Source organism: Sminthopsis crassicaudata, chromosome 4 (assembly GCF_048593235.1).
Source record: "Sminthopsis crassicaudata isolate SCR6 chromosome 4, ASM4859323v1, whole genome shotgun sequence".
NCBI classification, from domain to species: domain Eukaryota; kingdom Metazoa; phylum Chordata; class Mammalia; order Dasyuromorphia; family Dasyuridae; genus Sminthopsis; species Sminthopsis crassicaudata.
In genome coordinates, this window is record NC_133620.1 from 263,432,389 (window position 1) to 263,458,487 (window position 26,099).

General features: G+C 34.2%; 2 protein-coding genes across 2 annotated transcripts in view; both read left to right on the forward strand.

Annotated features, from left to right (window-relative positions):
- CILK1 (ciliogenesis associated kinase 1) overlaps positions 1–26,099 on the forward strand; it is an 85,073-nt gene that overhangs the window by 16,073 nt on the left and 42,901 nt on the right. Inside the window, exons 2-5 of the mRNA XM_074310647.1 lie at positions 7,476–7,522; positions 8,102–8,377; positions 16,352–16,406; positions 24,548–24,669. Of these exons, the coding sequence (XP_074166748.1) occupies positions 8,277–8,377; positions 16,352–16,406; positions 24,548–24,669 (278 nt within the window). The 5' untranslated portion in view covers positions 7,476–7,522; positions 8,102–8,276. The remainder of the gene's footprint in view (positions 1–7,475; positions 7,523–8,101; positions 8,378–16,351; positions 16,407–24,547; positions 24,670–26,099) is intronic.
- Positions 8,128–8,378, forward strand: LOC141566298 (uncharacterized). Its single transcript, XM_074310651.1, has one exon. The coding sequence runs from the start codon at positions 8,128–8,130 to the stop codon at positions 8,245–8,247; it is 120 nt and encodes a 39-aa protein (XP_074166752.1). The 3' UTR covers positions 8,248–8,378.

The following is a 26,099-nucleotide window of genomic DNA, read 5'->3' on the forward strand; positions in this document are numbered from 1 at the left end:
AGTCCATGTTACCATATTATCCAAAAACTTTGTTGACTCCCTCATTTCAATCAAATATTTTATCTTTAACTAATCTTTTAAGTCCCTTGCTTAATGTACATAAAAATTGGTACAGTAGTACTGTATAAATTATAAATAAATATAGGGTGCCCAAAAGTCTCAGTAAGCAACAGGTTTGGAACAAAACTCTATTAGAAAACTTAGTGTGGTCACAAGAAGTTGTTGAATTGTTACGTGAAATAATATCTCCCTCTGAACTTCTATAGCTCCTGTTGTCTAAGGTATTTGATATTTCAATGCATCTGTGTACTCATTGATCTCAATTGACAATTGAAATAATGGTTCCCTCCTCTAAATGTCTGTAACCCATTGTCTATGCTACTTATATAATAATAACAGTTCTACTGTCTATAGATCTTTCCTCACACCAGTCCTATGAGGAAACTACTTGATTTGTTAGGAGTCCATACTTTGGACTTCTCAAAATTGTCTGTGTATCAGTAGAGTGCAAAGGCTATCTATTGCTTGTCTTATGGTCTTGCAAAATGAGAAGCTTATTCTTTTTTTTTTCCTGATTATGTATTTCTTATTAGCTGCTTTTTTACTGTTGAAAAACCTGAGGCCCAGAGAAATAAAGTGACTTCTATAACACAACTATTCAATGCCTGAGATAATATATAAACATAGTCTTTCCTGAATCAAAGTCCAGTGATATTTCTGTTATACTCGCTCTCTCATGGCTTCTTTTATATTCTCCACTGATGTCACATACTATAGTTTTTTTGTGTTTATGTCACTTCCCAATTAGATTTTTAAATTACTTCAATTAGAAACTATGCCTTATGCTTCTGTATATTCTTCACAGTACTTGGAATTGTACCTTCCTTGTGGTTTGTACTCAGGAAGAAATTGTTTATTGAAGGTGAAGGTGAAGTTCACTTGAGAGGAAATTGTTTCAAATATAGAAATCATGAAGTTGTTAGTAAATAGAGAGCTCACCTCAAGGCCAGAAGATCTGGGTCCTCCACATACTTCATGACCCTGAGCAAATCACTTAACTTCTCAGTGTTCTAGACTGTGGTCTAGATTGAGTGGGTTTTTGTACAGGGAATCCTTTGTACCAATGAAATGATAGGATCAGTCCCAACAGCAAATAAGACAGTGTAAACCCTGTGCAATTGGTTGTTGTCTCCCTCACTGAATGATGCTCCAGAAATGCTATGGATCATCTTTAAATCAAGGACTCAGTAGAAGGGTTTAGGGTCTCGGCATCATGTTTATGTTATAAAAGGAATTTGGTAGGACTCCTTCAATCCCTATTTTTAAAAATAGTTTATATAGCATTGGAGTTAATTATTCTTTAAATGTTTGGTATAATTCACATGTAAATCCATCTGATCCTGGGGATTTTTTCTTAAAGAGTTGATTAATAGCTTGTTCTATTTCTTTTTCTAAAATGGGACTCTCTAACCAATTTACTTCTTATATTAATCTGGGCAAGCTATATTTTTGAAGGTATTCATCCATTTCATTTAAGTTATCAAATTTATTGGCATAAAGTTGGGCAAAGTAACTCCTAATTATTGCTCTAATTTCCTCTTCATTAGTGGCAAATTCTCCCTTTTCATTTTTAAGACTAACAATTTGATTTTCTTCTTTCCTTTTTCTAATCAAATTTGCCAAAGGTTTATATATTTTGTTTTTTTTTTTTTCATAGAACCAACTCTTAGTTTTATTTATACTAAAATAATTTTTTTTTACTTTCAATTTTATTATTATCTCCTTTTATTTTTAGAATATCAAGTTTAGTGTTTGACTGGGGGTTTTTAATTTGCTCTTTTTCTAGCTTTTTTAGTTTCAAGCCTAATTCATTGATTTTCTCTTTCTCTATTTTATGTAAGTAGGCCTTTAGAAATATAAAATTTCCCTTTATTACCACTTTGGCTGCACAGGATCATATATTTAATAAGTGTTTGAGTTGGGACTTTCTAACTCCAAAATACAGTATTACTAAGTTGCCTTCTTAAAGGCTGAATTGAATGATATGGTGGTAACTTGTGTTTGGAGTAGGGTCTCATTGTCATGGATACTTCCTCCAAGGTTGCTGATAATAACCCATCCATGCCTCCTTACTCTATGAAAGTTTTATCCATGTCTTCTTGTCTATCCTACAGAGAGAATCCACAAAATGTGCTGGTGGCCTTCTATTTTCTAGTACTTTATGTTAGTGCCTTTCCTCTAAGAGTATTATAATTATCTTCTATATATCTTGACTGCACATAACTGCTTGCATGTTGTCTCACCATTAAGATTATGAACTTTTGGAGGGTAAGATCTATTTTTGCCTTTCTTTGTATCCTCAGCTTGGTGCATAGTGCATCAACTTTTGATTATCCTTTCTATTCCCTCTTCCTTTTATTTTACTTTAAATTTAACAAATACCAAATAAAATAACATTTCCATATTTAAATAGTAGAAAAGAATTGTAACTGAAACTTTGAATTTCTGTGATGTAAAACTTTCTTTTCTATTCGAGTCTATAATGAATTTTTATCATCTTTTTGCATGTCATTGGTCATTTATTATGCTTTCTTTGGAGCTGATATAAATGTAGACATCATTCATTATACAAGCATCAAAAAAGTACAGAATATTTACCAAAATATGTTATCTTTTGAATTCCTTGCCAAAGCTCAGGCAGAAAATTGATTCAGTAACATAGATTATGTGTGAATACCCAAAGACAACTTTGCTAGCCATTATTACATGTTCAAAAAATGGACGCAGAAGAATGAGGCCAAAGAGAAAGTAAAGATATGGGTTGGGAGGACTTACTATTCCAGATGCTCTTGAGTGGAAGGAACTGAAGCTATGCTGTTCAGTCAATCAATTAACAAGCATTTATCAAACACTATGTTCCAGACACTTTGGTAGACACTAAAGACGGAAGTTAAAAAAAAAAAACAAAAAACAAAAAAAAAACCTTATTGCAAGGAATTAAAAACTTTTACCATTCCCTCCTACTTTTACCCTTTGAGGCCCACTAAAAGAAATTTAGTCCTTTTTTCCCCATGTGGTAGTCCTCCAGATACTTGAGGACAATATGAAATTTCCCTATATATTCTCTTTACTAAGTTCAATATCCCTAGCTCCTTCAGCGAATCCCTGCCTGCCATGGGTCTTCAATATTTTCACCATTCTCATTAGCAACCTTGGCATCCATTCTTGATTTACCAATCACTTTCCTAAAATATGAGCTTAGAACCAAATGCAGTACTCCAGATGGGGACTAATTAGGGAAAAGTACATCATCTCCCTCATTCTGAACATTGTGTCTTTCACAATACAGGCTAAGATTGCTTTTTTTTTTGGTGGGGGGCTTACCATCTTACACTCATGACTCATACTAAGCTTGTAAACCACTAAAACTCTCACATTTTTTACACTAATTACCCTTCTTCCACTCAGACTTGAGTACTAAATGAAGGAAAGGCATTGAATGTTAACTTGTCAATAAGACTTTTAAATTTATCTCGAGTCTCTCATTTATGAACTAGGAAAATATTGACTTCTCTCTTGTTTGGTGAGTGAACAAATGACAAGATAAAAATCAAAGAAAAATTAAGTTAATGGTTGACTATGAATCAGCCATGTAGGAGTCATTGTATAAAAAAAATTCATATGATACTGGAATGTATTGAAATAGGGAATATGAAATATATCATTCAGACTCTAATTAGACTAATGAGACTAATTTTGACACTTCCAAAAAGATGTGAAAAACCAGAGTCCACAGTCCCATCAAATAAGACATAGATAACAATAGGGATGGAAAATAGGTCCTTTGAAGAAACATGAATTATCCTAGAAAAGAGAAAGCTTAAGGTGCCGATTACTAGCCTCAAGTATGCACAAAGTTTTCATGAGAAGTCCATTGAATGGATGTCCCTACCATGAACTTAGCTTAAAATTTAAAACCGGCAGAATTTGGCTAGATATGAAGAAGGCATTTTTATTCTTTCACACCAAAATAAAACTGAGGGGTCTCTATCCCTAAATAATTTCAGGAAGAGAATAAGTAACTTTCTCTCCTACCTGGTTTGGACAGTCATCTGCTTGAGGGCAGATGCTTTCTCAATGACCTTTCCTGCTCTTTGTTTCAATATTGTAAAATAGAGCACAGATTTCACATTTCAATTTCTAGTCAGGAAATAAGTGAGAACATATATAGTAATCTTTGGTCACTTTTGTTTGCATAGGGCCAAAAAAATCTAGGTATAGTTATTAGATACTTTAGCCAGTTTATTATTAGTAGTAGTAGTTTCTTAAGACTGTTACCTCATTTGCTCAGTAAGTACTCCCACAAAAATTACCAATCAATTTGATTCTAACTTATATATTTTACTTAAATTAAACTTTACCGTATATGTTATTATGGCATATTGGCATATACTATATGCCAAAATCAAGTGATTTTCTTACAGTATCATAATTTCTTTAAGCACAGTCCATGTACATGAATTAGAGTATTTAGATGTCATTGGTGAAGAGGGGGTATTCTTGAAATTAATGCAGCAAGTGAGACAGCTTTTTAATGGTGATCAGCTTTCTTAACTCGATGCATCTTCTAAGGAGGACATTTAGTCTCAATTATGGTCTTTCCAATTATATAGTCTTTCCATGAATAAATTTCTATTTATCTATTTCTACATTTCCACTGTCCAAGAACGAATTCTGTCCATGCAGAATAAAATTTAGATACTTTGTCTCTCAGTGTTTCAAATATATATGTTATATCCTTATTTTATCATTCACTGTTGGAGTTACTAAGGCTCTGTGATCTGACCAACCTTATTTTTGAAAATCCTTGCTCAGACTTATATAAGTCTGAATACTACTCATGAGCACATGTAGGATACATTTTTCCTCATACTGTCCTCTATTCCATACTTTGTTCTAGTTAGTCACTGGTCATATTCACTTATCCTTTTTATGTCCTAATAAATTTCTTTGCAAAAATGGAACTTCCCCATATTTAGTGCATTTGGAATGTCGAGAATTTATGGGAAAAACATGGGCAAGTCATACAAAATAAGAAAGCATGGATAAATTGTGATTCTACATAGGTCGAGGGAATCTCCATATTGAGGAAATTATAAAACCTCAAGGTAGTGCGTTAAGAGCTTCAGCTTTATCTACTGAATTTGATTCATCTATTTATTTAGAAATATTTAGGGCAGCTAGGTGGTGCAGTGGATAGAGTGCTGGATCTGAAGTCAGGAGGACCTGAGTTCAAATCTGCCCTCAGACAATTAACACTTCCTGGCTGTGTGATGTTGGGCAAGTCACTTAACCCAAATTGACTCAGGAAAAAAAAAAATTAAATATTCAAAAAATGTTAATTACATTCATAAAGAATATACAAATTTAGCTAAGACACTGTCCTTGCTTCATGAAGTTTAATTTTAAAAAATGAAATTCTAATCCTATTCCTTTTCATTAAAAAAAACAATGTTTTATGTTTATATGACACATTTCCAAAAGAACTTCTCTTTAACTCCCATAGGAGTCTTCCATATCATAAAGAAATATAGTTTAGTTAAGCAAAACCAAAATAATACATTGTCCCTGCCTAATATATAGAGGGTATACAGGACCCAGCTCATAGAGAGTAGATTGTTAAATTCTCAGTGTAAACAACTACATCTTGGAAATGAGCAAATGCTGGAAACAAGGGCATGATTTCTTATTTCATTAATTGTCTAGATATAAGAAAATGATGGAGAAATTGTTAATAATGCTGATTTAACTTTAAAGTGTTATATTTTCTGAGAGCCAGTTGCTAAACACTTTCCAGCATATTCCCTGTGAATATATGCCATATTTCACCTTTAGAATCTATGATCTCTTTTGGGATGAGGACAGTGCATTTTACTGTGAGGGGAAATCAAGATTGGTCACTTGTAGGGATAAGAGTACTCCTGTCTTGTAGTTTTTTTTCCCTTTTCATTATTGTGGCCATTATATGAATTTTTCTTATGTCTGCTTTCTTTGCTTTGCATGAGTGCATATACTTTTTTCCAAGTTTCTCTGAATTCTTCATAGGTATAATTTCTCTCAGCCTAATAATAATCTGTTAATTTATTTATCACCATTTGTTTAATCATTCGCCATTCTTTGCAACCACAGAAGGTATTGCTATAATCAGTTACAGCAAATGGTGAGGTTTTGAATGCCATGGAGAAGTTCTTTTACCTTGGTGGTATACTTTCCAAGGATGATCTCATTGATAATGAGATTGATACACACACACACACACACACACACACACACACACACACACACAAACACATTGTCAGAGCTTGCTCAGTGTTTGGGAGGCTCTGAAGGAAAGTATGGGAGAGAAGTATTAGACTGACTAATAAACTAAAGGCCTACAGAGCCATTGTGCTTACTTCATTGTTGTATGCCTGTGAAACCTGGATGGTATACCAGTGCCATGCCGGGAACTGAATTGCTTCCATTTGAATTATCTTAGGTAGATTTTGAAGATCACTTGGTAGGATAAGATACCAGAACCAAGGTCCTTTTTCGAACTAAATTGCCAAGCATTCCAACTCTGCTGCAGAGAGCATAACTCCAGTTGCTGGCCATATTGTTCAAATGCCAAATGTATGCTTGCCAAAAACAAAAGATTAAATATACGGAACTTTTCTCTCCATCTTTGACTTCATTGTGGTATAAGCCTAGTTAGAGGCATCTTTGGGTCAAAGGATGTATATATGAAGTTTATTAACTTTCCTAGTATAATATCAAATTCCAAAATGGTATCTCAGCCCATTTCAATGAATATTGCTATTTATGTTTCTACTTCTTCAGGTATAATAACTCAAATTTTTATAACAACTTACTTGTAAAATACATTCCTTGCAAGTATCTAGTGAGGTAGAGGATATAAGTGTTATTATCCCCAAACTAAGCCTAATGGATGTTAAGTAACTTTTATAAATTAATAAGTCCAGACTTCAAGGATACAACCCACTGCCTCTAGGGGGACTGGGACACAGGGGGATCCCAAAAGTTTTGGGGGAAAGTAGATGACCTTGTGGATATAGTGCTGAGTCAGGAAGACCTGAGTTCAAATCTAGCCTCAGATACTAACTGACCCTGTACAAATCACTTAATCTCTGTGTTTGTCAGATAAATGGTGATAATAGCACCTATCTCCTAGAGTTGTTATGGAAATCAAATGGAGATAATGTATATATATGTACTTAGTATAGTATGTGGCATATAGTAGATACTTATTAAATGTTTTCCTTTTTTAGAGAAGTTATAAGTTTTAATAACTATTAAAATATACTATATTTTTATCTTGGTAGCTATTAAATAGCTTAATCACTTATTAAAACTTTTTAATTGGTTTTATTTATTTTTCATCTGAATTACTTTTTAAATTTTATTTTTATTTTCAGTTCCACATTATCTCCCTCCTTCCACTCCCTTCCCAACCATTGAAAAGGTAAGAAATATGATATCCATTATATATAACAGTCATATAAAATATTTCTACATTAAAGCTTAAAGTGGCACTAGGACTTTTGGGACATGCTGTATTTTCACAAATTTACAATTAGAACGACTTAGCCAGAGGATCTAACAGATTAGCTCCAGTACTTCAATTTCTATTCTGTTGCTTAGCTAGTGAGTATCTGATAGTAAAAGTCATCCTGCATATACACCCATAAATAGCTTGTGCAGTGTGGGCAATTTCCTTCAAAATCTTGTCTGAGAACTTTAAATTTAGTCCTGCTGGGCTTGTATGTTTACATTGATAAACTTAGCTCCTTTTCACAAAGCTATTCTCACTTAGTATATTTGACAGGCAGAGTCTGCTCAGAATGTGTTAGTCATCAGAAAAACATTGAATTGGAGCTGATTCATTATTGAGTCAGTGAAAAAAATGCATACTATTTCCCCACATCTTAGTATCTCTAGTAAAAAATGGGGGAAAGTATTTATTTGACTGTTTAAAAAAAAACTTGTAACCTACATCACTGAAAATGTGATAGACTTTATCGTCATCTTTCCTTTTTCACAGCAGGCAGAAGACTGAGCCTTGAAACTATGTATTTGAGAGACTGTCACGACATCTCGAATACCTTGTGCTGGTGCTGTCACCGAAAAGTCTGGCTACATTCTGAGGAGAACTGCTTCCATGACAGGAAGGTGCAGTCTCAGGACTGAGATGAGTATAAAGCCAGAAGGGGCACACCATGCATAGATATACGACGATCAAGCAGCTTGGTGATGGAACCTACGGCTCTGTCCTCCTAGGAAGAAGTATTGAGTCTGGAGAGCTAATTGCCATTAAAAAGTAAGTTTGACAGATTCCCTACTGATGGCAAGATCTCTCCCCTTCCCACCAATGCCAGTTTCCATCCTGATTTGTGCAAGGTAGGAGTTCTGAGGTTCCTTGGTGCATTTGAATTTGGAATCAGTTCTAGGTTTGAGTCTTGGTTCTACCACTTAGTGACTATGTGATTTGAAACACTTACTTCCCAATTCTGGGTCTCCTTTTCTTCATCTATAGAACAATAGGTGTCAAATGGATTTTCTTCCATGTTCTTCCCAGCTTTAAATATTATGATTCCACAACTGTGTGTGTTCAAAGTTCTTAATCCTATACCTCTTTTTTCCCATCTACAATATTAATCAACCAATCAATCAATCAGTGATCAAAAAACATTTATGAAAGATTTACTATGTTCCAGGCATTGTGTTAAAAGCTAGGAATGCAAAGAAAGGAAAAGAAAAAACTTCTGCCCTCAAGTTACTAACCTGCTAATGAGGGAGACTATATGGAAATAGTTATAGACATACATATAAGATATCTGCAGTGTAAATAAGAGGTATCTCCTAGATCACAGAAATAGAATCATAAAATGTCAGAGAAGGAAGGTACCTCAAAGACCACACTTTGTGCTTAGCCAAGAATTCCCCTCTATAACATAGTCAAGAAGTAGTCATTTAGCCAGCCCACCCCCCCTTTTAGACTGCTTTTATTATTAACCTCTGATTCAGCCTTAGCAGTGACTTTATATATTAAGTGACAATTGACTTTGGGATGCTTAGTGGGATTAGACTTAAGGATATCCTGTGTTGCTTAATGCCTTCTGATTTCTTAAAGGGTTCCATACTCCATGCTTTCCTTTAATTCCATGAGGATTGTAAAGTAGATACTGTAAGATGGTTATGATCTTCATTGTACAAATGAAATAATTGAGACAGCATAGTAAAATACATAGGAGATTTAGGTTGTGCTTTTAACTAAGCTACTAGCTAGTGACTTTGGACAATTTTGCTTAGCTTCTAAGTACTTCAAGTTTCCTCAGCTTCTAATGGGGTTAATTCCACAAGTAGTTGAGTGGTAGAGAATTTCTGCTGATCAGATGGGATGATAAATTTTAAATTTTTTAAGTGTTATGCAGATACAAAGCATTACTTTTATCCTAGGATGGAGGTATTTCCAATAGGATATATGGCCCCAAATAAATTTTGACCTTCCTCTTAAAAAAATTGCAAATAAAGATTGATTTTAGGGCAAGTAGGTGGCACAGTGGATAGAACACAGAGCATGGAGTCAGGAAGACTCCTCTAACTGAATTCAAATTTGACCTCAGACACTTATTAGCAGTGTAACCCTGGACAAGTCACTTAACCCTGTTAGTTCCTGTTACCTCATCTGTAAAATGAACTGGAAAAGGAAATGGCAAGCCATTCCAGTATCTTTGTCAAGAAAACCCCAAATGGGCTCATGAAGAGTTGTACATGAGTGAAAACAATTGAACAGTGTATATTTTCACCAAACTATTATTGATTGGGTAAGTAAAATTGTATATTTAACCAAATTATTTATAAATTTTCTTATTTGCAATAATTTCCAAAATCCTTTGGTATACCTAACACCTTGTTATTCACACATTTTGAGAACCACTTATAACAGTTATTTAGCTGTGTGACCTTGGCTCCATCTGAAACCCAAAAGTAATAGTTGTTTTGGTACCTGCCTTCTTCCCAATATTTTTGCAAAGTTCAAATGAAGTAATGTGTGAAAATTGCTTTGCCAGTCTTAAAACTCTGTATAAATTACAAACATTACAAGAGGTAAATGATGGAGAGTAATATTCAACCTCTGCCATTAACTATCATTCTAGCGGTATTACTAGGTAAGTCATTTTACATCCAGATAATGTCTTGTTACACAGTTTCAATTAAAATAATGAAGATAAAAGTGCATTGGCAAGTAGGAAGGACAATACAAATACAAGTTACTACTATTTAATTGTAAGAATTCTTTTGTCCTTCCCCATACTATAGAAGACAGATTAAGACCAGGATAGAAAATCTGTTTGTAGGATCATAGATTTAGAGCTGAAAGGGAATCTCAGAAACCATCTATTCCTATATGCCTATCCTTTCATTTTACAGATAGGAAAACTGAAGCACATGGATGTAAGGTGACCTGCACAAAGTCATATCATTTAGTGGGCATCAGAGGTGGATCTACACTCCAGCCTGAGTTTAGCTCCTGATACATAGTTTCTTGAATGTAGTTTGTTACAGAGGATTGAAGAAGACTGGGTTGCAGTCCCCACTGAAATAAGTTGCATTTTCCCTCTCTTCCATAAGTGATTCGACATATTAGGAATTCTGTTGGTAGATTCAAAATGAGAGCCAGCTGCTTTGTTGGAGTAGACCTCAAACTTCTTCCTTCCATAGACCACAAAAAGAATTGGAGGCTCTCAGGGAAAGAATTACACTGGGACTTTGTTCCACTGGGGGTGGCATAAATCCTGGTTACTCAAGAGAGTTCTTTGTAAATATTTCTGGAGCACCATTTAAAAAAAAATCTTATAAAAAGACTTACCAACTGCACCCCTATGAACTTACCCTCAGAAGAAACAAAAATAGGCTTTTAGATAGTGAGGATAAGGAGAATGTTGATGATAAATGTAAGAAAAGAAAGAGGGAAATAGGTAGGTTAATGTTTATTTCTATAATCCCCACCCTAGGGACTTTTTCTTATGATTTAGTCTCTTCTTAGTTTCTTTATTTCATGTTATAAAAGAATTATGATCTTTGTACTCTCAGAAGCTCCTTGAAAACAGGGATCTTTTTCTTCATTTTTTGGTAAATCCCTCATTGCTCAGGGTGGTGCCTTACACAAGGCAAGGAACCTTTTTATCATGGAAAATATAAAATTAGATTTTTAAATCTTCACACTTTAGAATCAGCATTCTAGGATTGTTTCCTGCCTGAGTGGTGGTAGGACTGTCACTTAGTTATGTCTAATTATAATTATAATTATAGCTTGTGGGATGAAAAAAAATCTAAAGTTCACCTTTAAAATGAAACCTAGGAATTGGAGAACTTCTATCAGAAGGAAAAATTCTCAGAGTTTTGAGTGGTACTGAGAAAATTAAAGGTCAGTTATTTCCCCTAGTTTTCTATCAATAAATGTTTGTTGAATGAATGACTAAATGAATGAGGAGGAGTGGAGTAGAGTACTGGAAGAAGGAAAGAAAGGTTAAAATATAACATCCTTCAGTAAAGCATTCGGTAGCTTCCCTTCTTCTTTTCTGCTTTTGTATCCCTTGACTTAACCCATAGATCAGAGATGATGGAAGCCAACTTTGTAAGATATAGTGGGATAAACAATGTTATTTGACCTCAGAAGTCTTGAGTTCAAATCTTGTTTGTCACTTACAACTTGCTTGAATATGGCCTGTGTTCTAAGCCTCATTTTCCTTATCTGAACTCAGACACTACTTACTGTAAGGTAGTTACTATAAAGAAATAAGCCACTTAACTCTGTCTGCCTAAGTTTTCTTCTGTGTAAAGTGAGGAAAATAATACTACTTACCTCCAAAGGTTGTGAGAATAAAATATTTGTAAACTGTTTTGAAAACATTAAAGCATTATGTAAGCGATAGTTACTATTATCATGATTAAATATCTATTTCTTAGTCTTATTGAAGAAAGGAAGAAAAAAGTTGAGATATAAAACTGAGAGAGATAATGATGATCTCTTAATTTTGAGTGCAATCAACATTGTAAAAATTCTTCTAATCATGTTTTGTTGTTCTTTTTTTTTTTAACTATAGAAATTTTTCCTTTAGGAATAGTTATACATAAATTTAATTCCAAAAGTTAATTTAATCATTTTCCCCCCCATGTTAGCTATGATTAGATTTTCTAATTAAATTCTTCCACCAAGGAAGAAAACACAATTTGTCAAACTGATGCTAGGGTGAGTGAAGATCTAAAAATCAAATGTATTTTTTATCTTATAAAGTCATCAACAAACATTGCTCAACTTTTTTTTATGATTTAAGATACATGATTTTAGTTATCAATCAATTTTAAGATATGGTCTTCAATTAAAGTTGTAATCCTGATCACTGTTCTGTAGGACTTCGTCAAAAAATTGCTGACTTAAGCCTATTATAGAGTGGAAAATAGAAATTTCAGTTTTTAAACGCCATCAGATTATATTGTTTGCCTTTCGTTTTCATATAGGACCTGACATTAGGGAAGTGATGCTCTGACATGCCAGTGAATTGGATTTAAGTGAGGGAGGTCTGTGCAAGGTCACCTGTCTCACTTTCCCCTCCAGAGCCATCTAGGTCCAGTGGCAAAATGTAGATCAGAATGTCTGGAGATGGCCCTGGATGCAATGCGAGACTTTTGCCTTTTTAAACTAAGGTCTTCAACAGGTCTCAGTTTTACTGAGTCCATACCCATTCAATAATTAGGGCTAGGTAGCAATTGAAGCAAAGCATCTCTTCTTTCACCTAGTCCAAAAATTAAAAATCTAAATAAATAAATAAATCATGTTTACTGACATTTAATTGTATGACCTTGAGCAAATCCCCAGACTTCAGTATTTTTAATGGCAAAATGAGGGAGTTGGAATTAATGACTTCTAAAGTTCAGTTCTATATTTGTGATCTTTCAACCTTATAAATTTCTTTGAGCTTCAGTTTTTTCATCTGTAAAATGGAATGATATACCCATGGTATATCTTCTGTAGGGCTATTGTAAGGACTAAGATTTTAAAGAATTTTTTAAAAGAGCTATGAAAATATCAATTATTATTATCATCATTGTTTATCATTCTCATAAGATCAAGAATGTAGAGTTGAAAGTCACCACAGAGACTATTTTATCAAATCCTTTCCTTTTACAGATGAGACATTGAGACTCAAGGTCACACAGGTGTTTTTTGTTGTTGTTGAGTCATTTCACCCTATGACCCCATTTGGGTTTTTTTGGGGGGCAGAGATACACAAATGGCTTGTTATTTCCTTCTCCAGCTTGTTCTACAGATGAGCAAACTGAGACAAATAAGGTTAAATAATTTGTCCAGCGTCACCTGGCTAATAAACCTCTGAGACCAGACTTGAACTCTGGAAGAATCTTTTTGACTTCAGGCCTAATGCTCCATCTACCTAGTTGTCCTAGGTAGATTATTTACTAGGTATAATTACTGACACATTTACATTTACATTTATTGGGTAGATCACTTTTGTTGCATTCAGTAACAGTGAACAGATATCCTGAAGTAGTTCACGTTTTTCATATCCTTCACTATGGCTATTATTATTCCTTGTACATAGAGGATGTTTGACAAATATTTGTTTATTTCATGTGAAGTAACAGTGAAATAAGAGCTAAGATAGTGTTTATAGAGATTGAGCTTGACAGGATAGCTACTGCCTTCCACCTTGTCTACAGACTGTTTAGAATGAAGTAATCAATGGTTTGTGTCTTCAGATCAAACTTTGCTTTTGAAATATAAGTGTACATTAAGCTAGTAAGATAGACTTGGTGACTAGAGGGCCTGGGTTTAAATCAAATCTAAAAAAATTGCTAATTATAAGACAGCTAGATGTAGCTAGAGTAGACCTGGAATCATGAAGAATTCAGTTAAAAGTTTAGCCTCAGATGCTTACTGGCTTTGTGATTCTGGTCAAATTATTTAACCTTTGCCTGCCTTAGTTTCTTTTTCTGTAAAAAGGGGATAACCAAACAGCCTACCTTCCAGGGTTGTTGTAAAGATAAAATGAGGTGATGTTTGTAAAATGCCATATTAATTCTATCTATTGTAGTTAGTTGTATGACCATGGGCAATTTATTTAATTTCTCTGTGCCTCAATTTTCTCCTCTTGTAAAATGGAATGGGAGTTGGACTTTATGGTTTTCCGAGTCTATCTTTATGATCATAAGAAAGAGTCTGAGAGATTGGAGAAAGAAAAAAAAAGCTTACATATATAATGTAGAAAGTCCCACATCTGATTTCTCTTTGCTACAGACATATTACTTTTAAAATCATGTTAAAAAAAAATACAAGGATGTAATTTAAAAAACATTTGCTAAAAAAAAAAAAAAAAAAAAAAATTGATAAATACCTACTGTGGACAGTCTGGGATACATGCTAGAGGATGTATAAAGTTTAGATAAAATATAATCTCTTAATTCTAAGAGCTGAGAGTCTAGTAAAAGACAATCTGAACATCCACACAGAAAGCTAGTTACAAGATATGTTATCTAATAAGGGTCCCAGGAACAAGAGTCCTGGGAATAGCAGTACCCTCTTCCCCTTTACTTCTTTGCTTCTAGTCTGACTCCCAGGGGAGCAACACTTGTGGAGAATAGGCCCATCATTTCTGTTGCCACCCAACACCAACTACCAGACAACTGCCTCTAGTGGTGTTGGCAAGCCATCTTGGCTAGAGCAGCAAGGAGTCCTTGGAGAGAGACAGGAATGGCATTTGCATCAAATTATTACTCATGATAATATATATATATATATATATATTTTTTTTTTTTTTTTTTTTGAGGCTGGGGTTAAGTGACTTGCCCAGGGTCACACAGCTAGGAAGTGTTAAGTGTCTGGGATCAGATTTGAACTTGGGTCCTCCTGAATTCAAGGCTGGTGCTCTATCCACTGCGCCACCCAGCTGCCCCTCATGATAATATTTAGGGTTTTCTTGGCAAAGGTACTGGAATAATTTGTCTTGAGAGGCAAACAGGGTTAAAAGTGACTTGTCCAGGGTCACATAGCCAGTAAGTATGTGAGAATAGATTTGAATTCTCCCCATCTCTAAACCCAGTGTTCTATCTACTGTGCTACCTAGCTATCTATAATATGTAGGTTTTCTCTACTAATCTTAGACCCATGCTAAACAACAGGGCTTAGATTTTTTCTACTTGTGACCCTTTTTTGGCCTGAGATATTTTAATATGACCCTAGGTATATAGGTATATAAAATAGGTATACAAATCAAACATTTAATGATAATAAATTGTAATTTCACAACCTCTACATTCAGTTGTGAGATCCCATGTGGGTTCTTAAATCACAGTTTAAGAAATTGGGTTATAGAATATCACCTGTTTTCACTATAATTCATACATTATCTTGGTAACATTAACCTAATTCATTGAGATAGTATGAAGATAAGATTAATTTATGATTATAGTCAAAACTAAAGCTGATTTAAACTATTTGATTTTGTTAAAGACTTACTAAAATCTTTGCCTTGGTCAGTAAATTAAAATCATAAATGCTAAGAGCTGGAAGGGACTTTAGAGGTCATCCTCCTTATATAACAGATGGGCAAAATCATCATTGGAAATTCTGTCACCAGGGGAAAATTCAGTTGGTGGGTGTTGAGGGAGAATAATTTTCTTAGTTGAATGAAGTCATACAGACAATCCCCAGAAACTCCTAGGAATAAGCAGATGGTATGGGTGTAAACCACAGCATTGAGATGGAAGAGAGATTAGAACCCTATGGCTTTTTGTAGTATCTGTGTAGTGCCATAAGGAAGTGTGTCCCTTTGGTATTAGCGTCCTAGAACAAAGTCATAGCTACCATACCCTAGTTATTGCTCTGTAGATGAAAAAGTTGAGGCCCTTGGGACTTAAGTGCTTTGGTAAAAGTTGTAGAGCTACTTAGTTACAGAGCTGAAACTAGTACCTACATTTCCTGCCTTGTCTAGTTCACCTCACTGTGCTATATTATATCTCTTTATGTACTTTGTGGCATAGAATATAATTAATTGATAGGCCTTAAGATGCAATATAATTTAGAGCGATATAGAATGATGAGATTGTTTTGTAGATTTCCATTGGGTAGAAAGGACAGTCAAATTTATCCAGTTTGTAGTAAAAAAAAAAAAAAAAAAAAAAAAAAAAAAAAAACAACCTGATTTTTTTTATGAAGCATAGATAGATATTTGTTCTCACTAAATACACTGCTGTTCCTTTCTTCTCTTCTTAGGATGAAAAGAAAGTTTTATTCCTGGGAGGAATGCATGAATCTTCGTGAGGTTAAGGTAATTTTTTAAAATATATGAACAAATCTTTTGTGTTAATGACTAATTTTCAACAGTTTGTCTATATAAACTAGAGTATTGTATTATAATCTACAGTAATAAATGAATTCTCACTGAGCACAAAGCCCCATCCCTATGTAAAAATTTTACTATATAATAAACTAAACACATTAGTTCATTGGATTGTTGGAATGCTTATAGATAGTTTTTAAATGAAGGTTTATTATTAATATTTATGAAAACTTGTTGTCAGGATGTATAGATATTTTTCTTTTTTTCCAACTAAACTCTTCATATCTCTTTTTTAGTTTTTCCTCTCTTCCTCTAATCCTTTACCGTTTTCCTTCTCCAAAATGACTTCCTGTAAAATATAATCATAATCAAAATAAGTATGTATTAAACTTTTTATAATAGCATTTCTTATTTTGGGCTTTTTTCCCCTTTATTTTTCCCTTTTCTAAGTGAAATCCCTGATTCAAGCACTCATTTGTATCAGAATAGTTAGCAACTCATTTTTTTTTTCTTGCCAAATTAGCTTTTCTATAAGTTACCCGATTTAAAATGAAAATTATGCTTCTGTTATCCAGTTTCTTAGCTTGTTAAGTTCACAATATACTTGTCTTGACATAACTATATATACATCTCTATGTATTTCCTTTAAAGTGTGCAGTGGGTGGAGGAGGAAGTTAAATCCAAAGCCATGTAATATAAAAAATTGTCAGTACAAAGTTCACCAAGGTGAAATCAAGTATTCTCCAAGTACGTTTTTTCATAGAAAGGAAATTGTGCTGGAACCCCTTCTTTGCTAGAATGAACCTACAGAAACTTTCTTAGCATGACAGAATTAATTCTCAAATAGTTTTAATTTTTTAATACATACACAATTCCTATTTTGATATTATAATCTTTTCCTGATCCTTCAACATGCACACTGGCAGTGATTGGTTAGTGGCAATGAAGAAAAAAAAAAAGAGAAGTCCTTTCTGCTGTTTCCCTCCCTAAACCTTCATCTAAAACTGAAAGTCTCCAACTACAACTTCTACCCAACCTCACTACCCTATGCTGATTGGAAGCAGAAAGAGAAAAGAGAAAACATGAGATGTGAAAGACAAGGGGGGAAACAAGTCCTGTTGTATCATTTCTCTTTTACTCTCTCTGTCCCTCATTTTTTTCTTCCCTACTCCATGTTCTACACTTACATGGATGTCTTCTAGGCATTTGAAACTCAACAAGTCCAAAACCTGCTTATCCTTCTGACTTTTCTCTGTGATGCCATCATTCATTCATATTCTACTTTGTATCTGGGAACCTTGTCCCTCAAAAACCTTCCAAACTCTTCACAAACCCTTCAAACTCTAGGAGCTTAAAAGTGGGAAGGTCTTGCTTCAATTATCCAGATACTGGAGTAGGAGTTAAAATGAAGATTCATTCATTCAATGTTACCAATGTACAGATAACACTGTGCTTAGGGAAATACAAAATATCAATTAAACATAGGAAGATAATAGTATTGCCTTCTAATAACTTATGGTCTCATAGAAGGATAAGATACAAACACATTAGAAATTTACAAAGCAAATTGCTATATAAGGGGTCATTATCATCTAGGAGGATCAGAGAAGGCTTTTTGAGGCAATTAGCTTTTGAGATGAAGTTTAAAAGAAGATAGAAATTCAACAAAAAGAGTGGAATAGACATGCCAGAAACAGGAATAGAGCAGAGCATAAACAGTGAGAAGAAAGTATAAGAGAGTATATTAGATGAGGAAAAGAAGAAGTAATAGAAGAGAAAAAGGATAGACATTAACAGTAATGGAAATGAATAAAACGAGACAAACCTTGAAAGCTTGTGTGGTACTAAATTGTGGAGACCCTAGAGCATAAGGCAAGAGGATTTTCAACTTTTTTTTAGGTTGTCATAGAGGACCAAAGAACACTGAACATTTTTTAACATAAGAATGACCTAGATCTATTTAGTAAAAGAAGAAAAAAATGATTCTGATAGAAAAGTAAAGAATGAGCTAGAGGAAAAAGGGAGTAGAGATATATTTGTCATAACACTTTTATGATAAACTCAAGAGCTTACAATAAGTTTGAGACAATAGAAATAGTGAAGAGTAAAACAAAGTGAGAGATGACCACTGAGATTTTGTTCATTTTATTTTCATTTTAATAAGCATTTGTTTTTCCCATGTATCCCAACTTATAAGGAAAAAATAAAAGTAAGACTCATATAGCAAATATGCATAGTCAAGCAAATAAATTCCCATATTAATGGTGACCCAAAAAATATATCTCATTCTGCCCTCCTGAAATGACTTACCACCTTTTTGTCAGGAAGTAGGTAGCAAGCTTCATTATCAGTCTTGTAGAATCATGTTAGTTTTTGCATTGATCAAAGAGTTTTCAAAGTTCTTCTTACAATGCTAATTGGCTATATAATGTTGATACAATGTAACTATATAAATTATTCTCCCAGGTCTGCTTACTTCACACTGTATCAATTCACAAAGTTGTCTGGGGTTTCTCTGAAACTCTCTCTTTCTATGTTTCTTAAATAATTCATTGGAAACAGTATTCCTAAACTGCATTTATAAACTACAATTTATTTAGCCATTTCCAAGTTGATGGGCACTCCCTTAGTTCCCAATTCTTTGCCACTACAAGAAGAACTTCTAAAAATGTATTCGTGTGTATGGGTCCTTTAACTCTTTCCTTGTTCTACTTGTGGTATAAGTCTAGTGTTGGTAATGCTGGGTCTAAGAGAATGCAAAGTTTGATGACTCTTTAGGCATAGTTTTCAATTGTTATTCAGAATCACTGGACCAATTCTACCAACATATTTGCCCAACCATGGACTGGGGCAAATTGTGGATTTGAGGTTCATTTGCTTATTGGTGGTTTTGGAGCTGTGAAAGGGAGTGAGAGTGAAAAGAGAGTGTATATAGAAGAGAACACAGTGAAAGGGTCCGGGGAAACAGAACTGTGGAGAAAGTGAAGGGAACAGAGATGAAGCAATGAAGAGTGTTATAACTCTGAAGCCAATCCATCAATAGGAGCCTACTATGTGTCAAACACTTATTACTTCCTGGGGTTGAAACAGTTTCTGTATTGAAGGGAGTTTGATTCTTTCAGGGAAGATATTACATATACACATATATGTGGATGTGGATGTGGATAGACAGGCAGACAGATAGCTGTATAGATAGATACATAGATAGCTGGTTGGATGGACAGACAGAGATAAATAAATGGATGGATGATTAGGTAAGTAGGGAGGTAGATAGATGGATGGATGGGGATGAGTGGGTGGATAGACAGACAGATAGCTGGATGGATAAATAGATCAATAGATAGGTAAACAGATAGATGGTGGATAGGTGGGTAAGTGGACTGACAGACAGACGGATGGATAGATAGATAGGTAGAGAGACAAACAGACAAGCAGATAGATAGATAGATGGAGGGATGGAGGGAGAGAGATTGTGGAGAACAACTAATACAAAGGCAAGAAGACAGAAGCATCATGTGTGAGAAATAGCAAAAAAGTCAGTTTGACTGGGCCTAGAGTGTAGAATAAGCCCAGGATTGGGGACCAGATCTATAATTTCATTCATATGAGAAACTGTCAGATAAGAAACTAACTTTACTAATGAAGGTCAGCACATTTTCTGCAACTTTTATCTATGAACAAGCATTTATTAATCACCTATGAGAACATTGTCTTATAATATACTTAGAGCATTGAGAAGCTAAGTCAGTTACCCAAGATTATATAGCCAAGACATGTCAAAGATGGAGTTTGAGCTCAGAAAAATGTATAATGCATATAAAGTAAGGTGGGGTCTGGTTGTAAAAGGTTTTGAAAACTAAACAAAGGTGTGTGTATGTGTATGTGTGTATGTGTAATTTGTATGTATTTATTCAGCTATTAGAGCGGAAGGAGTACATTCCAGACAGTGCAACGACTCAAAGATGGAGAATAAATGCAAATATATCTCTCAAATTATAAAGAGAATATATACAATATAGTACAAGGTAGTTTGGGAAAGAGAGACTAGTGATTATGGGAATCAGGAAAGGCTTCATGAGAAAGGATATGCATAGTGCCCTCCTTTCTTCTTCATCCTTTATGCATTACTTCCTTCTACCTACACTTTTCAATCTTATCAAACTTTTCTCTGTTTCTTAGCCAGACATTCCATCTTCCATTTGAATATAATAAATTCCTTGATAGATAGTTTATACTTTGCATTCTTATTCCCAGTGCTTGGCACAAAGCAGGTGCTTAATAAAAATTTTTTTGAGGTTTTTGTTTGTTTTTTTACTCTTTGGTCCAGTACCAAGTGCTATTTTTTACTAGATAAAAACTTGTTGTTATTAATGATAGCTAACATCTGAATAGTCCAGAGTTTATCAAGCTTGACAGAATTCTTTAAAAACAGTGAACCTTTTCTTAGAAGAAGCCCCATTTGAAAATAAATGACCCATGCCCTTGATGCAATTTTTCTACTCTGTGTTCTATGCCCAAAACAGCCCAGTCTCCCAAGGGGAGGAGGGACTTCCGTCCTGGAAATAGTATTCAGGAGAGTTGTATGAGTGCACACATATGCGTAAATGCACACACAGACACACATATACACACACACACACACATTTGTGTGTGTGTATATACATGTGGATGACATTGGATATAATGCTCCCAAGCATTAGTTCTTCTCAAAACTTTAATTTTGTAAGAACCATTCTCTTCAGCTTAAATAAGCAATCTTAGCTTAGGAAGTTCCCCTCAAGGACAGTTCTTTGCTTGAAAAAAACTTTGTCCATGACTTCATTTGTCTCTGAATTAATTTTTCTTTGGACTGCCTCACTATTCTGAAATGATAGGTTTATTGCTTATGATATGTTTTAAGCCAACAAGCAGAAAAAAAAAATGATTAGAAACAGTGAAGGGATTCAATAGTCATTTGCAAATTGGCATTGTTTATGCCTGTTACCCATGGAGCACAAGGAAACCAACCCAGGAAGGAGGTAGAATCAGCCAGCCAGTTCATGGCATTCCATACAGGAGGAGCAGATTGAGCCAAGCATATGAGGGTGAACTGCCAGGAAAGTAAGTACCTTGGCAAGAGTTTGTCTTTTAGGGATCAGGCCTCAAAGGAGAGTGGTTTTGCTTTTAAAAATTTTGTTCTTGTAAAAAAAAAAATAATAAAATTTTGTTCTTATTCACTAACCACCTTTTGCTTCATTTCCCAACTAATAATAATACAAGTACCATCTCTACCCAAGTGCTGAACCCTGGATGTCTCTCTTATTACCAAGTTTCTTTTTGTCTTCATATCTCTTTTATTTCAGTATTTTCTTCAGGAAAAAAGTTCTGAATTTCTCCTTTTTCTTAGTCAGAATGACAGAGCCAGCATGACATAGTGGAACAGGGACCCACAACTATGAATCAAAGAGATCTGAGTTCTAGTGTGGCTCTATCACTAACTGTGAAAACTTGTAAGTCATTTTTATCATCTGGACTTCAGTTTCCTAATCTGGAAAGTGAGGGATTTGGATAACCAAATATTCCCTTTGGTCCCTTTCAATTACGATATTCTATGATAACTAAGGGGGGGAAATCCAGTGTACTTCAAAACGTTATTATTAATACATTTGATCCTCTTCTGTTAGGGAAAAAAAAAACAACTGCAAAAACACTAAACTTTTTTTTATTTAAAGGATTTATTCAGTTGGCCAAGATTAATTTGTTTTGGCTTTCTTCAAAGAGGACCAAATCCAGAAAAAAATAGAAAATTAATTTATCTGACAAGTTTTAGTTGACTTGTTGCTATCTTACGAGGCTACTTCTGATAAAAAAAAATTAGTTTTAGTTTTCATCATTAAACCAAACTGAATGGCTAAACAAGCAGAAGACTGTACATTGTATTCTAAGCTATTCTACTATTCCTGATCACTTGATCCCCTCAAGAACGCATCTGAACCAATCTGCCAACATGAGTGCCTTCCCTTTATTCTCTTAACCCCCTTCTCAGCTATTACACATCTTAACTGCTTGACTGATCACACTGTTTTTGAGTTAGATAACAATAATTAATTCTTCAGTGAAAGATCATGTGGCCCTAATGGCTGTGTCCTGCTATTACCTCCAAGGTCCTCTTCCTCCCAAGATCCCTATTATAAGAGTCATCCAGGGGGTTAAATTGCATCAAGTGCTGAATTTTGGAAAGAAAAGAATTCAAATCTTGCATTAGATCCTGGCTGTGTGACCCAGGCAAATAATATAACCTCTTTTGACCTCAGTTTCCTCATTTGTCATAACACCTATCTCATAGGATTGTGAGATTCAATGAGATAACCCATGTAAAAGCTCTTTGTAAATCTTAAAGCACTGGATCAATGCTAGCTTTTATTAGTACTGTCATTATTATTGGACCTATGGATATAATCTAAGAAGCCTGGAGCTTATCAGCTGCCTTAGTTATTAACTTTAGGAATTTCTGGACCTTTCTATCCATCCTGAAGCCAGACTTTCTTTTACATGTGGTCTCTTTCAATTAGAACTTGAGCTTCTTGAGAATAGGGATTGTCTCATTTTTTATTATGTTTGTATCCCTAATACTTATCATAGCACTTGGCACATAGTATTTTAAAAATAATTTTCATTAATTCATTCTCTTATTAACTCATTATTGTCTGTTTCTTCTGCTTTTGCTGCTTTTTCAGGCAAGTGGTTTCTCTCATGTCACTCTAGAGTCATGTAAGCTCTCTGTCTCTATCACTCTGTCTTTCTGTCTCATCTCTTTTTTCTTCCTTTCTTCCTTTTTTTCTCTACCTCCATCCTTTCTTCTTCCCCTACAGTTCTAAGTGTTTACTGCATGCTTCATAGAACTTGGGAAGGGGCAGCACAGTACATGGAATAAAATACACAGAGGAAGATGGAGGAAGACTTAAGAATCTGGCCATCTGCCTTGACCTCATTCAGCCATTCCTACTTCAAAGTATATGCAAACACTTAGCTAATGATCTCAGCAGGAAGCAGCTGCCATATCTGCAGCTGGGGGAAAAAAAGGCAGCTTTCTTTATTGGCTTTTCTCTAGTTATTTCCAGATTCCTACATCTGGAAGCAGTCACATAAGCTCATAATGCGATGCTTGGTGTATTGTTTGGCATATAATAATGGGTATTCTGTAGTGGTTAAAGACAAAGTAAGTATTTTACAGTATAAATTGTCAAAATCTTTATTCCAAAGAAGGTTATTAATGATTTCCAAGAAACATTTCCTTCAAAAAATGCCCATTTATAATAATAACCAAACTCTATAAATAGTGTTTTTGTGGCTAAAGAATTGCAGCAAGAATTCTTAACCTTTGCTCCAGAATTTTGATTTTAAAAATATTTTGATACTATATTTAATATAATTGAATTATTTCATAATCCTATGTACTTTATACATTTCAAAATATTATTCTGAGAAAGGGGTCCATAGGCTTTACCAGACTGCCAAAGGGATCTGTGTCACACACAAAATAAGGTTAAAAAAAAAAAAAAGCCTTAAAATATTCTTAAGATAGGGTACCAAGATATATTGGATTTAAGTCAGAAAGGGCTGGATTCAACACATATTTTAATAGTTGTTTATGTGACCACAATTAAGTTACTTCTTTTAACATTAGATTTTTTTTCCTAATTATTATTTTGAAATTGACTCTCTCTGTTTTATCTAGACTACAAGTTCAACGACCAGTCCAGGGACTCAATCCTAATATTGATCATCTATAGAAGCTTTAAACTGCTCTGTTTCTATGGATTTGTCCTTTCTTACGTGGCCTGGCTTCCTTATGTACACTTATCACATGGGTACCAGATTTAGTGTCAGCACCAAACAGCCTTTACTATGCTGCAGCTCAAAACTCCTGAGCTCAAGTGATCCACCAGCCTCAGCCTCCCTTACCTCCACCCTCACTAATTTCCTTATTTGTAAAATAGCGATAATATTTGTATTACCCATCTTAAAGATTCAAATGAGATATGTGTGATATGTAATCTTTAAAGCTTCTTATAAATGTTAGATGTTAATAAGTAGAAGATAAAAGATTTTATTTTTCTAACCAAATCCTTCCTTTCTTTTTTTTCTAGTCTTTAAAGAAGCTGAACCATGCCAATGTAGTGAAACTGAAAGAAGTTATCAGGGAAAATGATAATCTTTATTTTATTTTTGAATACATGAAAGAAAATCTTTATCAGCTAATGAAAGAAAGGTACAGTTTGGGAAATTTGTTATAGAAAAGCTGCTTTACTTTTCTCTGCTTTTGCTTGGTTAGTAATCAATCAATCAGCATTTCCTAAACATTTCCTATTTGACAGGTGTTGTGCTGAGTGCTTTATAGAGACTATGTCTCTTGCTTCTCTTTCTCCCTTTTAATAGCTAAGTTACTTAAACTTATGAAACTTCCTATTATTTGAAAGACTTAAGATGAAACCAAGATTGTGAAATCCTGGTTAGCATCCTGGATACCTTAGAATCAGCCAGAGTCAGGAAAAGCAAAAGTCCTTGGTCTTTATTCTTGGTCTTTAAAGGTAAAAGTGAAGGGAATGGACACAAGCTTTCCACAACCTCCCCACTCCTTGTCCACTGCAAAAGTGACTCTGGCTTGTCTTACTCCACCTCCTAATCCCTCCTACAATTATCTATATACAACAAAAGATCGAACCAGCACAGAATAGTGGGAAGGGCCATTTTCAAAGCATATGCTAATGGAGTATTGGCCAGTGGGTAATTAGCCTTAAGTATTTGGTTGTCTGATTCCAGTGCACCTACTCAAGAGTTTCAGCCCTTTACAAAGATTATACAGGAAAAGACTCAAGATGCCATAATAAATGTCCACTTTAAATGGACTGTTCGCTAGTGATTATTCAAAGGATATAATCCAAAGGAACATGTCATTATTCCCAAGAGAGTAAGCACAGCTTTATTTCCTTAGAGACTACATACATCCAAAAGTACCCTCAAATTCTTTCAATTTATTCATTGTTAACATATCTAGTTTGATAAAAAGAAATTTACTTACTGTGCTGATCTTAGGTAATAATAATTCTTAAGGCATCCAGGAACTTTTTTTGTGTCAAGAATTCTCTATCCATAGTGGTAAAAGTAATCTTCCATTCTTTTCTAATTTGTTTGTGACATAGCCTTTTATGCCTAGATTCATTTGGAACTTTTTGCCATATTAAAATGAGAGATGCCTTCAGCTTAATTTCTCTCAGATTGCTTCCCAAAATTTTTCTTGACAGACTTTGTTGAGTAATAAATCCTTATCCTAATGATTTGTGGTCTTGGATTTAGTGAACACTGCTCCTGTGTTTCCATTGCTTATGAATCTTGCATACCCAATTTATTTTACTTATCAAATTTTCTATTTAAAAATTTTATTTAATTTATTCTGAACTTTAAAAAATAAAAATAATTCTTTTCTGAACTTTAAACACCCAATATTAGTATCTCTATATACAAAATAGAATGTAAAACTGTGAATCTGTTTTATATAACTTGCTATTCCTTTTAAGTATACAATAAATCCAACATATAACTTTCAGAATTGCCCTGCTTATTTTTTCCATCCTTCTATTCTCTCCTAAACATTGTAAAAACATGCTATAATTATTCTATTTTCTTTTCTTTTCTTTTCTT

Excerpts from the sequence above, each read along its gene's own strand:
- LOC141566298 (XM_074310651.1), top strand. The coding sequence starts at position 8,128 with ATGTATTTGAGAGACTGTCACGACATCTCGAATACCTTGTGCTGGTGC.